The 15,387-nt window shown below is 37.8% G+C and overlaps 1 protein-coding gene across 1 annotated transcript in view; it reads left to right on the top strand.

Moving 5' to 3' along the window:
• Positions 1-6,917: 6,917 nt before the first annotated feature.
• LOC107286221 (1-phosphatidylinositol 4,5-bisphosphate phosphodiesterase beta-2-like) overlaps positions 6,918-15,387 on the top strand; it is a gene marked incomplete at its 3' end in the record, with an annotated part of 47,843 nt that continues 39,373 nt past the window's right edge. The window contains exons 1-2 of the mRNA XM_015814552.1: positions 6,918-7,219; positions 10,762-10,839. Of these exons, the coding sequence (XP_015670038.1) occupies positions 7,136-7,219; positions 10,762-10,839 (162 nt within the window). The remainder of the gene's footprint in view (positions 7,220-10,761; positions 10,840-15,387) is intronic.

The raw sequence follows: 15,387 nt of genomic DNA on the forward strand, positions 1-15,387 counted from the left end.
GATGAAATATAATTGATTTTATATACCTTGAGGCCATCATTGGTTAGCATTTGAATAATGGAGGAAACAGTTCTTCAGTACAGAACAGCTAATGATAATTTCACATAGTGTCACTCATAGGTTAAGGAGGAGGGAGAGGGCAATACCATTAAGAAAAAGATAGAAAATACGATGGGCAAGGAGCTGTAGATAAATGTAAATTCAGATATGACCTCATTCAACAGCAGTAGAAAGTATAATTCAGATCCAGAAATGTAAGAGACATTTTCCTTACATATAATCATTTTAGCCATTGTCTATCCCAGTGGTGGCGAACCTATGGCACAGGTGCCAGAGGCGGCACTCAGACCCCTCTCTGTGGGTACATGCGCCGTCGCCCCAGTCCTAAGCCTTCAGCTGGGTTTTATAAAACCTTTTCGCTTTAGGCCTCCACCGCTGTGTGCAAAAAAAAAAAAGATTCAATCAATCAGTCAATTTCAACTTCTCACGGGGAAAAAAAAGATCTTGCAAAGTTGGAATTGATTGACTGAACTTTTTAGTCCCACCCAGTCTGTCATTACCACCGCAGCCATGCCCATCCAATGGGCCATACTCACCCAATTGGCCACACCCAGCCAATGTGCCACACCCACCCGACACTCGACGATGCATAAGTGGGTTTTGGGTTGCATTTGGGCACTCGATCTCTAAAAGGTTCGCCATCACTGGTCTATCCACTGCAGGATGAAGGCCTCTTTTTATCAAGTGGGATCCATTCTGTGACTGCCTTGCCATCAGTTCTTCTTGCTATGTGACCAGCTCATTTCCTGATCACATTTAACTTAAAATATAATGAGACCACAAACGTTTGTCCCCTAAATACCCTTCCTCTACCCTTAAGACAGAGCAATTCTTCCTCTTTAACTTGGTTATCCTCCCCTCTAACTATGCAGTTCAGGGAAATGTGGATATCTGTTGAAATCAGCAACTTCATTTCATCATAAGACTCTTGCCACATATAGTATATCCACCCAATTATTAGGTATTCAGGAAAAAAAGTCACCAGAGTTGTCTTAAAACTGTATATGTTTTGTCATCGTGCCATTTAATAATGGCCAAGGCTACAGAGAAAACCAGAATTATTAATATCAGAAAAGCCTAGGAAGTTGCTTAGAGAATATCATGCCTAGTGATAATGCAGGGCTGCGCAATACTGTTGAGGCAGAGCAGTGGTGGGATTCAAATATGTGAACAACCGGTTCTCTGTGTGGATGCTGCTTCCGGAAGTCCATTCTGAGCCTGGGCAACAAAAAATTAACTACCAGTTCTGCCGAACTAGTGCGAACTGGCTGAATCCCACCACTGGGGCAGAGGCTGTCCTTAGGTGGAAAATTGTGCCTGCAGTCCAAAATGTAGATGGGAGCAATGCACATTTTAAATTTGGTAGAGTTTAAATTTAGTGGATTAATCAAAATAAACATGATAATTCCCAATGCATTTAAGCATGCCATCCTTCAATCCCATTAACAAGTTGTTCACCACTGTACAACAGCTCTGGAGGTTACAGCTAAAGCTTTGAGAAGTCCCTTGTAAATGAGGTAGTGAACAGTTCTTTTATGAAATAGCTCTGATAATAATAGGATAGTATTTCAGGATACAGGCAGATTCTTTTCATAACATCTGGGAGAAATTTAATTCAGGATCCTCCTAGCTGAGCTGCCCTCCAAGCTGTCCAAGCATTGGTTTTTTTTGTGATAAGCCACAACTACGATAGCAAATGACATGTATGTATAACTTCCTCGTACATCTGTGCATACAAGAGGATACGATATAGCTCTCGGGATGACAAATACAATTCACCAAACATATACCTTTTTATTTGTGTGGGTTCTCTTCCAGCCTAAGAACCTCAGATAATGAAAGCATGGACAACTAGACCTTGAAAACAAGTACTTTTTATATGTGCAAAAAACTATCTGCAATTTGTATGTGCATAAAATAACATCCCCAAGCCACCCTCTAAAAATCTACTCCAAACAGAAACATGCACCCCAAATCATATATATATATTAAACTTTTTACCATTGATAACAAAGCCTGGTTTGTTTTATCTATCACAAACACCCCTAAACACTAATAGTGGAACTGTGAATGATGATGACATTTGCATAACAATAGGAACATCACATATGAATGAATGGAAGATCATAATCAGGTTACAAATGATGTCATCTCAGTTCTGAACTGCAAAAATTCAGAACTCACAGAGGGCAGCAAAAATATATAGTGGCCACTTAGTCCTGGCACCAGTAAATCCTTGCCCTTATAGGTTTTGACTTGTGGTTTGTCAGACTTGAATGGGTTTTTTTTTTTAAAAAAAAAAGTATGAAAGCTTAGTACAGTGATGGCGAACCTTTTAGAGACCGAGTGCCCAAAAACTAGCCCCCACCCCGTCCCCGCTCCGCCCTGCCCACTGCATCACCTACCACTTCCACGGCCTGCCACAGATCACCCAGGCAGCCCAACAGTGCCATGGTGGCCATGCTCTCTGCCCCTGCCTCACAGCAGCATCTGTGCGCAATGGGGCGCAAGGGCGGAGTCTTGTCCCCGCTGCCCAGCTACCATGTCCTTGGCTCTGCTGCTTCGTGTGGGCCGTGCCCAGGGGCAACTTTCTTCCAGGGGGGCTGCTGGTGAGGAGGGGGCCGTAGGAGGAGGCAGGGCTGGGGAGATGGTGCATGTGCCCACAGAGAGGGCTCCAAGTGCCACCTCTGGCACCCGTGCCATAGGTTCGCCACCACTGGCTTAGTACATCTGTCTCTGTGCATAAATAGTCACAGAACTGAATCAAAATGTTAAAGACACTTGCCCATTCAGTGTAATTGCTGCATATTTTGCTAAGATATAATATTTAGGCTAATTAAAACACCAAGTCTCTCTACATACATACACACTCTCCATGTGTGTGTGTGTGTGTGTGTGTGTATGTATGTATGTATGTATGTATAGATAGATAGACAGACAGACAGACAGACAGACAGACAGACAGATAGATAGATAGATAGATAGATAGATAGATAGATAATGTCATTTACCCGAATGATAAATAGTGAAGGTTTTTTTCTAGGCTACAATTAAATTCATAGATACATAATACTGTATGTATCACTTTTTCAGTATGTAGGAATTTCTGGTCAGGGATAGAAAAGTGGAAATAAGCCTATTTATGCACAGAGACAGATGTACTAAGCTTTCGTACTATTTTTTTTTTTAAATCATTCAAGTCTGACAAACCACAAGTCAAAACCTATAAGGGCAAGGATTTACTAGTGCCAGGACTAAGCGGCCACTATATATCTTTGCTGCCCTCTGTGAGTTCTGAATTTTTGCAGTTCAGAACTGGCAGCCCCAGGCCTGATCCCACAAAATGGGAGGAAGTTAGTGAAATGTTTGCTCTCAAGGGCAAGCACTCTCCATTTCCTCCCTTCCTCTTCAAAGCTTCTGATATGTCTGATGATTTGCATAGTATGTAAATCACAGCCACAGGTAGCCAAATAACAACTGTTTTCCATAGGAGGAAATGATTCTTAAATCTCAGTTTAGGTGCATGGAAATATTTTGACAGCATGTTGGCTTCTAGAGCAAGCCTTCTGTTTGATTTATTCAAAACGGGCTCAGTGACTGCCATTTTTACAAGCTCATTCCAGTTTAGTTTGAAACTTTCTTGTGAATGTTATCTCTTTCTCTCGCTGAAATTTCATGTTTTCATTGCTAAAAATGTTAAATTCATAGATTTTGAAGGAATACTCAAATCATCCTTACTTCATGCCACTTCAATCCAATTTCTACTTTAAAATCTTTAATGTAAATGAGAGAGAGATTTTCCATTACTGAATCATCTTCTAAATGAGGAGAAGTATTTTTTTTTTCTTTTGCTGCAGGAAACACTCACTAGAATTAATTCGAGCTGTGTGCAGATTTCAGACAGCCATTGCAGAATAATGCAGGGAATTGCAGAGCAAAAGGCTTCAAAGCATAGCTTGTAAAGTACATTAAATCATTATTTACTTAACCATGATATGCTGATAGCCCATATCTGGTCCACTTCACATAATGTACTAAACCATAAACTCAAGTCTACCAACTATGTTTGCATGGCTAACCCTGTCTACGTCTTCCACTGGCAAACAGTCCCAGCTCTTGCAGCAACATGAAATGGTGACTGGCTGTCTTCAACAGCCTTTCCACTGCAACAGAGGATTTGCTGGCTTGTGATTGTATTTTATTGTATTTCCACAGTAAGGAAGCATTCATGTAGAAATTTATCCACCAACATGGATGCAGGCTGCTTTTTCTAAAACAAAAAAGATCGGTACCTTAAGATGAGCTAGGACATAATCTGATTTAGAATTCTGAAGAATCCAGCATTGGTATAAATTAGCAAGTGAAGTCAGCCAAAATATGGGGTGAGCAGATAAGCAATCATAACTGAGGTAAACAGTTGCTCCATCATAGATGTGAATAGCAGTTGGAGGAGATACGGTGATCATCCGGTCACATTATTCCCCTCCAGTTTCAGTGCAAATTATAATGAAAATTCCTATTTTTATAACTCTGCAAAGCAGACCTTTTTAAAAAACATGTTTGTCTTCTGTCACCTTCTTTTTTGTAAACGTAAATCTTGTGCTGTAATATGAACTAATTTGCTTTTGTTTTGTTTTAAGCAGAGGCTAGACACTGATCTCTGTCTTATATTGATGGAAGTCAAACTAGGTAACCTTTGAGGCTGCTTTGAACTCTCTGATGTTAAAAGTGAAAGTGGTATGTAGATATCTATCAAAGGTAAAGTGCAAAACATAATGTGAAGTGAATACATTTTTAAAATGTGTTAACTATGTGATACTTGGAATCAGTGGTGGGATTCAGCCGGTTCGCACCAATTGAGTTCAGCAAACCAGCTGAATCCCACTACTGGATGGTGCCCACTGAAGCCCTAGCCCTTTTTTGCAAGGCCCAGAATGGCCCACCAGAAGTGCATGGACGCCATTTCTGGAAGTTCTTTCTGGGTCTCAGAGGCCAGGTCCAGAACGGACTTCCAGAAGCAGCGTTCATGCAGAGAACCGGTTGTTCACATATTTGAATCCCCACCACTGCTTGGAATCCTTTCTTTTGAAATAGGGATGGCTTCATGGAGAGGAAAAAATGTTTATGGTGAATGGAAAGCAAGAAAAATCTCAGGGAAAACAAAATAAATCTCCAAAAACAAATTAGGACTACCAGATAGGAGGTTTTGGTGTATTTTTTTGCAATTAATAAATCATTCGATCTAGCAAAGAGATTCAGAAATTCTTTCCTGTCACTTTATAGTCATCTGGATTTTTGCAGTTTTATATAAATAAAGCCAATGCAGTCCTAGGTTGCATTAACAGAGGGATAGAATCAAGATCACATGAAGTGTTAGTACCGCTTTATAATGCCTATACTGCATCCAGTTTTGGTCATCATGATGTGAAAAAGATGTTGAGACTCTAGAAAGAGTACAGAGAAGAGCAACAAAGATGATCAGGAGACTGGAGGCTAAAACATATAAAGAATGGTTGCTGGAATTGGGTATATCTAGTTTAATGAAGAGAAAGATGAGGGGAGACATGATAGAAGTGTTCCAATATCTCAGGGGCTGCCACAAAGAAGAGGGAGTCAAGCTATTTTCCAAAGCACCTGAAGGCAGGACTAGAAGCAACGGATGGAAACTAATCAAGGAGAGAAGCAACCTAGAACTTAGGAGAAATTTCCTGACAGTTAGAACAATTGATCAGTGGAACACCCTGCCTCCAGAAGCTGTGAATGCTCCAACACTGAAATTTTTTAAGAGATTGGATAACCATTTGTCTGAAATGGTATAGGGTTTCTTGCCTGAGCAGGTGGTTGAACTAAAAGACCTCCAAGGTCCCTTCCAACTCTGTTATTCTGTTAAATTAAATTCATGAAGGCTCAAGGCCCTGCTATGAAGTGTAAGCTAACATTTTAAAATAGCTCACCCTATCACTTCTGTTCTTGAATGATACAGGACAAGTAGAAATAACCTCTAAAGAAATAACAAGAATAGTATATTTTATAGGGAAATTGTGTTAGAGATATGGAGTATAGGGATTTGGGAAGTTCTCTTCATCTAATATAAAGAGGAACTATGGTGGCACAGTGGTTAGAATGCAGTATTGCAGGCTAACTCTGCCCACAACATGGAGTTCGATCCTGAGAGGCTCAGGTTTGACTCAGCCTTCCATCCTGAGGTCAGTAATATGAGGAATCAGATTGTTGGGGGCAATATGCTAACTCTGTAAACTACTCAGAGAGTACTATAAAGCACTATGGAACAATATATAAGTGTAAGTGCTATTGCTATAATGTTTCTCAGACTTAGCAACTTTGAAATGTGTTGACTTCCAACTCCCAGGATTCTTCAGCCAATCATGCTGGCTGGGGAATTTTGGGAGCTGAGGTCCACACATCTTAAAGTTACCAAGTTTGAGAAACACTGAATAGGCAAGCAGTAGCCACACTCTGTGAAGAGGCCACAGTTAATAGCGGAAGGGAACAATGATGACTCAGTTTCTCAAAGAAAAACAGAGCAGCCAGTTAACCAAGTATCTTGACTTTTTCCAATGTCATACTCTCTGGATACATTGGACCTACAAATCCTCTAATTCCCTGAGTATTGAGAAGAACTCTCTGAATTCCCTGCCACAATGTTTAATTTTGAGACATGAATAAGTCTCAGAAAGGAATGTTGAAATAATTTCTGAATTGCTGAGGAGAGAAGCAGAAGCTTCAATGAGGAAGTTGAGAGCAGGAAACCCTCGCTAGTTGGTTTCTTTTCTGCAGTTTTATGATTCCTGTTGATCACGTCTGTCTACCTAGCCCGCTATTTCTGGATTTTTCAGCGTTTACCTGTGTGCTTTAGAAAGCCCATCATTTGCCTATGCAGATCAGGAGCTCAGTCTGGAAGCCACTGCAGAGTTTTTCCTGCCTATAAAGCATATTGGTTCCTGAAATAACAGTGAGCACCATGTGAGGAGAAGCTCCAAAAGGCAGCAAGGAGGCAGAGGAAGCGAAGAGAGACACCGTCCCCGTCCAACCTTGGAGTGGGGGGAATGCCAAAATGTCCGTGCTTACTCCTATCCTGAGCCCTCCTAAGGTGAAGAAGTACATGATTGAAGGTGAACGCTTTATCAGGTGGGATGATGTAAGTACCATGACAATTCTTGCTTTGATATGGACATGGGAGCGAAACCAGACCCATTTTGGATCACATGCATGGTGTAATGCATACATGGTGCAATGAACATCCATGGTTGTGGGTTAAGGTGGCTTTAGTGTCTTAGCAAATTGAGGACAATCTCTGGTTCCAATTCTGCCTGTTTCAGGAAGGCAGAGCAGCAGAGCCTTTAGTAGCCCCTAGAAAGGGACTGAGATGATATACAGTACAGTACTGTCAAATTTATCCCTGGATTGATGAATTGCTTCCTTTCGTATCACCCTGACAGAGAGATTAAGAGATTTTTGGTGGAGGCCTGTTAATAAGTACGTTTTTTTTAGATTTAATACTTACTGAGATGTGGTCATATCAATCTGTGGTCATGTGATGTTACATGCCTGCTATTATTCAGCATCCCAATTTACTAGTTCCTTATTAATACAACTTGTAAAATTAAGATTAACTGCAATTTTCAAATGCTTCACAAAATTTGACAGAAAGCACAAAAGGATCGCATTGATATGAATCTTGCTTTAGATGAAATGGAAAAAGCTCTATGTTTAAATGGTCATAACTAAAGTCTGTTAGTCAACAAGGACTCCATTGTGGCTCTTCGTATTTCTGCAGATTCCAAGGTTGCAGAATGTTCATTTTGCAGAAAATATCAACAGTAAAAAGTATATTGCCACATCCTTTGATTAGTAAAAAATATTGCTTTTTACAAAACAAGTAGAACACACATGTCCAACAACCATTCTTTGGCATCTGGAATAATATACAGTAAATTTTCCAATTTCGTAATATAGTTCTCTTTGCCTCTTCACTCTCCAAACTTGATAAACAATCGAATTCCAGTATTTTGGTATATAATTCAATATTACATTCACATCTTTGACATTTAAACATATTCCCTTGAATCTACTAGTGTACTTTAGTACACATTCCCCAACAGGTAGTAAATTATCAACGTTTTCTACCAGTTACACGATCTCCATAGGGATAGTATGGAAGGTTAGCTGTGGAATGACACAAAGCAGTATATGATGTAAGTAAAGCATGTACATAATAAATAGAATGCTTAGTGAATTGTTCAACACTGTACAGGGGATAGAAAAGGGGATGGAATCTTGGTTGTTTAATGTACTGTATTTATGAACAAATATATAAGGAATGCCTGTATGGACATTAGATGTATGTTTGTTACAAATGTGAAAGTGTGTGTGCCTTTTTATGAAGACTATGTCATTTTGCTGGCTGAGAACTCAAATGCTTTGCAATGCATATTACTTAGATTGCGTAATGAAACTGAGAGGATAGCTTGGATAGGGAATAGCCAAGTGATGCTGAATGTTTTTAAGTTATACACCTGTAACGAAGAATTAGCTAGTTGATATATATTGTATATATTGACAGAATGCTGTCTAAAGATGGCAAAATGGCTGGAGAAGTTTTAAGACATGTAAAATTTGTAGAATGATCGTGAGTGGTAAATGGTCTGTGGCAAATAACAAATGTTTGATAATGTTGATAGCATGGATGAGGACTAAATGCAAAAGAAATACAAGAAAGAAACGTGAGTTGATAGGAAGGGGAGGACCAAGAATGTTATGGTTGGATGGAATCCAAAAAGAGAGATGAGAAATGTAAATTACACACAAAAAATGTATGAATTGGAGTTTAGATATGATAAAATGCTAAAGGCTAGCTTACAAGGATAGAAAACTTTGGGAAGGTATAATGAATGTTTTTGTGTAAACTAGATTTAGCTATGCTTCTTTTTCTCTTATCTTCTGCCTTTTATTTCCTTTACTTACTGCTTGCTTATTTTCTGTGCTTTGCATAACATTGCTAAATGCTGGCATGGTTGTACTTAGTGTACTTTCCGCTAAAGAGAAAATTCTGACGAAAGAGGGCAGAAGAGGACAGACTTGCACAAAGGCTACATCTGCTGATGGAGTGTAAAGATTCAATTTTAGAAATAATGATTATAATTTGTACAGAAATGAAGCACATCTTATCATAGTGGAAAAGAGTGTGTTCAAGTGCTGGATGTTACAGTGTGTTATGACTGTGGATGGCAACTTCTCAATGTTTGCTCTTCCGCCTTAATGATTTCTATCAATAAACTTGACTCAGACTGAACAGCCCTTGAAATCAGGAATACATTCTTAAAAGCAGAGGGCCACTCTATTCTAAAATGATTAAATGGATACACTTGATAATCAAGAAGATGCACCCAGTGCACAAGAATGTAACTAAATATAGTATCTACTTTTTCTTCAGACTTCTTGAGAATTATCATTGCTCAATAATGAGGAAGCTGAATCAGTATATCTCTATCTCGCTATCTCTGTCTCTTTCTCTATTTATATCCGTTTGAGATATGTATTAAAATTGCTACCAGTATCAGTATCCAAATTGGGAACAAGTGCATCAAGAATAGCTTGGTTGTTTGTTTCCTGTTCATGGACCAGCTTTGCAAACCTTTTTTTTATTTATTTAATCAAATTTATATGCCACTCATATCACTCTGCAAAGTCACTCTGGGTGAGCTTACATTTAAACTCATAAATATAAAAATATACTAATACAAATATATTGTTTATATATTAATGTAAAACATTAAATAAGCAATCAACAAGCAAATGGATATGGTGGTAGCATCGTCTCTGTTAATCCACCAACCACCAGTTTGAGTTTTATTGCTTAGGTTCAAGTTGGAATAAGCTGTCACTTGGACATAAGCTGTTGGGATGACTTTATCTTTTGCAAATGTCAGCTGTAAATTTTTCTTCGGATGAAATGCCATCTCAGCCTTTCATATTGAAGCAGATCAGTGCAAATCTTCTCATGGCATTTATACTATATGGTATAACGACAATATGTATATTAGAACAGAGGTCCCCAACCTTTTGGGCACCAGGGACCGGTTACATGGAGAGAAGTTTTTCCGTGGACCGGAGGAGGCGTGGTTTGTGTGCTGCCTGCATCCTGCCGATGGGGCTTTCCTTGCTTGTACGGACTGGTTCCTGGCATGCTGTGGCCCAGTACTGGTCCACAGACCACGGGTTGGGGACCCCTGTGTTAGAAGATTAAAGGTATATTCTGAATTAAGACAATTTCAGAGTTTCAGATAATGCACAATAAAGTTGTTAACATGGAACAAGTCGGGAATTGACCTCAGCTGTACTGGAAATCCTCAACTTATAACTGGTTGTTTAGTGCCCGTTTAAAGTCACAATGGATGCACCTGGGGGGCTACATATGACCTGGACTGAGAGTTCTGACAGTTGGGGCCAACCACATTTTGAGCTCTCTGAATTTTGATCACGTGACTGTGGGGAAGCTGCAACAGTGGTAAAAACGATCATAAGTCACTTTTTCAGTACCGTTGTAACTTTGAATGGTCACTAAACAAATGGTTGTCAGTTGAGGACTATCTGTATTCATTTTCTTTGTTTCCTATCTAAATAAATGAAAAAAAAATGAATAAATTAAGATTTTTGAACTATGCATCTTTTTCCTCCCAGGAATCTGCAAATGCTTTTCCTATCATTCTACGGGTGGATCCAAAGGGATTTTATCTATATTGGACATTTCAAAATAAGGTAGGTCCTGAACCGCCAGAAGCCACAGTATACACCATATAAATGTTTTCAGAAACAATTCACATCCTAAACCATGCTCTGAAAATTATCAGCATACTGTATAATCTGGGCTGGAGACTTTAATTTAGGATCCTCAGATAGAAAAAAATATTTCTTCTTAAAACTGGAAGGCATTATAAAGCATATATATTAGAAATATTTGGCATTGTTAGAATCTAAAATGTAGAAAACCTTTTTTTTATAAGTACATTAAAATTGTTTTAGAATAGATTATTTTTAGTTCTTCTGTTTTGGTGGATCAGTAGACCTTGTTACAATTGCAGACCATACTCTAGGGACTCTGACTGTGAATTTTAGCAGTTACAGTTCAGCTAATTTTAGATGGCATTTTAATATTTGTCTCTTAAGAGATTAACATTTTGCAGAACAATTGAATTTTTTTTTAAAAAAAAAATGGAGTTCTACCAAGAAGTTAAGTCGCTGGGGTAAGTATAAGACATCTATCAGGTTTCCCATTGTTGCTTTCATCTGAGCCAAAAGGAGTATCAGAGACATTAATTCTGAACAATTAGAAAATAAGATTAAAAATTCATTTTTGTTATATGCTAGAAACAACACAGACAACTCACATCAAATATTTAAAACAACGAAATTTGAGGTGGGGGGGAGATTCTATGCTCAGAACACTTTGAATACTCTGACATGTTTCAGTCAGAAATATTGGTAATCTGGAGAAGCTGTAAAGTTTTGGCATTATCATTTGATACAACACATTTTATATCTGGAATTCAGACCAACGGTGAACAGTTATTTTGTGAGTCAGGATCCATCAATAATCAGTGTTATTATATCCTTTATTACATTATATTTATATTCATGTACATCAAGTAAGCAACCCTTAACTGAACTGCAAGGAAGTAACAATTTCCTGGGACATATTGAAATGGAAAAGGTTTTTGGGATAGGAAAAATAAACATTTCTTGACATTACAAGAAATCTCAGAAATATTGTAATCTATGAAACTGAGGAGAACTCTGAAACAGATGGTGTTTCTGTTGCATGGTCCAGAATTTCTACAGTCTTATTGGAAGCGATATTGGTGGAGGCCTGTAGTCAATCTTTTAATCCTTCTAAATTCCCTATATACGGTAGTTTTATGAGGTTTATATTACAGTAATATTAAAGCCTGAGAAAGACCCCACAGGATGTACAAGGAATGAACTAATATCTTTGTTTAATGTGGACACTAAGCACTAGACAGGTTTCAGAACATAATACCATTTGTAATTTAGCCATCTTATTCTGGATTTATAAAAAATAGATAAGCATCTGCTTGGTGATTTATAGATATCATGACAGATACATTGGAATCAGCTGTTCTAATTTTATTGGGTATTGGAAAGATCTTTGACATGGTTCAGGCTGAATTTGTAACGTGTGTTCTAGGAAGATATGGACTTCCACCATCTTTTGTTTATTGGATTATAATTTCGTATTTGCACCCAGTGGCAAGAGTTTTACAAATGCATTTATCTTTCAGCCTATGAAGTTACAATGTGGCACCTAGCAAGGATATCGCCTTTCTTTCTTAGTCTTTAATCTGGTTTTTGAACCATTGGCTTTTCCTATTTGTCTACAGAAAATAAAAGTGTAGTGGCACTTGATACTGAATATAAATGGTTTTTATATACTGATTATATTATAGATGTTCTTGATAATCAGTCAATGTTGTCAAGAAAGATTATAGCATTATGGTTTATATTCCGGTTACACTAATGACTGGAACACAGTTAATTGGTTGCTTTTGGAATTTACTATAAGATTTATATATAACATACACTGACTCTATAAAATACTTAGATTTACAGTTAGCCCTCGACATACAACACAATTGGAATTTGTGATGGTCATAACTTCAAAAACAGGTCATAAATCACTTTTCAGAGACTGTCATAACATTGACAGTCATTAAACAAATGGTCATAAGCTGATGGCTACCTCTATATCTTTCTCAAAGTATATCAAATATGGCTTTTTTGTTTCATTGAATCATGTCCAATTCTTGGAGAGTCTCTAAATAAATCCCTGCAGTTTTCTTGGTAAGGTTTTTCAGAAGTGGTTTGCCATTGCCTCAGATATGTCCAAATGTGTAGATACAATTTTAATAGATAAGTTAACATTTAAAATTCCCATGAAGTTTTTGGGGCAAGATTAATGTTATAAAATGGATATTACATAGAGATTAATGCATAGTCTAGGCCTAGGGGGATTCCAATATTAATTCATATTAGATATTTTACACAGATAAGTAAGTTGATGAGAAAATATTTATGGGAAGCTAAAGCCCCTTGAATAGCCTTTACCAAACTGAGATTACTTTATGATGATCGCAGCTTTAAGATTTTCAGCTACATCACTGGTATTTTTTTTAACTTCTGCATGTGTTGGAACAAGAGTTTTTATGATTATTCTTCTCTCTAGAGCCTATTTGGATAGCAAGTATATAATACCTCTTGGCAGGGCTCTGGTATATGTAACAGAGATCTTCACTTTCAGCACAAACGGTTAGGTTATGATCCAAAATTGCATGAGGCTTTGACATTGTGGAATTAACCCACAAGTAAAAATAGCAAGGAAGAAGTTTTACTGGGATTCTTGGGCTAAACAAGGGGTCAACACTTTAAAACAGTTTCAAAGATGTTAAGAGAGATTGCATATTAAAAATGATTTACCTGTATTATTTTCTTAGCAATTAAAATATGCATTAAACAGCATGATCCAAATCCTCTGGCACCCACTCAGGTGCCTGCAATTTTAGGATCCCTGAGAGATATAGCACTTAACTAGAAAGCAACAACTTTTTAACTATGTGATCTTCTCTTCTCTAGCTGCAGCCCTATTTTTGTTTCATATCACTATATACATCAACAAATATTGCCATTTAGGATCTTAAACTATGCTCTTAAAAGATGGGATTTCTCATCTCATGAAGAACATTGCTGTATCAGATCTAGGGCCAACAAAGAAGTTAATTTTACATGACTTGAAATAAACTTACTGTTCTGATTTTAAGGAATGGATCCCAGGTACAAGTTTATTGTTTATTTTTTAAAAATCTGTGTGTATTAAAACTAAGAAGTTGGTGCAATATGCTTCTCTATGGTCTGGATTTAATACTAGACTTAAGTACTTATTATGTGGATTTTTTTCCTGTTAATGTCATAATTTGTTTTCTGTTCTCACAAGTTCTTGTTGAATTTGTTTGTAATCTATATTTAAAAATAGTTTTTGAAAAAAGAAGCAAAATGTTGCCTAAAATGAAGATATGGTTTGAAGATCTGATCCAAAGAGATCCGCAGATATAACAAAGAAAAAGATACATGTTTGAGATGTGATTAGATAATTCTATGCTGGATTTGCAATAATGCATAGGAAAGCTATTCAATTATTTCTCAAAGAAAAAGTGCACGAAAAAAGAGCTGTCAAGTTTGCATCACATTTTGCTTGCTTACTACTGCTTTCTAGCAGAAAGTCAGAGACTGTGGTTTGCAGTGACTTCCTTTTCTGCAGTTGTGAATTAGCCCACATGTGAAGGATGCACTATTTGCTATGCATATAGCGGGAGCTGGGAAAGTGTTAAATCTTAAGAATAGCAAAACAAAATTCTGGAATGGATTCACCTGAAGGATCATCTTATTTAATACTTTGTTGATCATAACCTGGACACCTAGATAATTTTAGGTCCCGGACATAATTGCATTATCTTGTCTCTTTAGCTGGTCATGAATCTTGCTTTTTCTTGCAGCTTTTTGCAGCACGTCCAGGTTTTACAGCTACCTCTATGAGGTAGCTGCCTCCAGCTGCCTCTCCAAACACTTTAGAAATATAAAAATGTTTCCCAGTTCTATTTTTTTAAAAATAAATGAATAATTCAAAGAAGTGCAGTTTTGCATTTTGAATTCATTTATATACCTACGACTACAACTCTAGAAATAAAATAAAAGTCTCTTCTATTGGAATTATAAGGGTCCAATACTTCTTTATTTTCCCCATCTCACTAGCTTCTACATCAGGGGTATCAAACTCGCAACGTCATGTGACGTGTTGCGACGTATCGTGACTTTTTTTCCATTGCCGGCAATGGGGTGGGCGTGGTTTCACCATTTCCAAAGAGCCTGAAGGCAGGACAAGAAGCAATGGGTGGAAATTAACCAAAGAGAGAAGCAACCTAGAACTAAGGAGAAACTTCCTGACAGTTAGAACAATTAACCAGTGGAACAACCTGCCTCTAGAAGTGGTGAATACTCCAACACTGGAAGTTTTTAAGAAGAGACTGGACAGCCATTTGTCTGAAATGGTGTAGGGTTTCCTGCCTGACCAGGGGGTTGGACTTGATGACCTCCAAGGTCCCTTCCAACTTTATGATGATGATGATGATGATGATGATGATGATGATGATGATGATGATGATGCATCCGGCCCATGTGCCAGCAGTTTTACACCCCTGTTCTAGATCCTTGTTTTTACATAAAGTAAACCATCTGCAA

Source organism: Protobothrops mucrosquamatus, unplaced genomic scaffold (genome assembly GCF_001527695.2).
Source record: "Protobothrops mucrosquamatus isolate PMUCROS unplaced genomic scaffold, P.Mucros_1.0 scaffold261, whole genome shotgun sequence".
NCBI lineage: Eukaryota > Metazoa > Chordata > Lepidosauria > Squamata > Viperidae > Protobothrops > Protobothrops mucrosquamatus.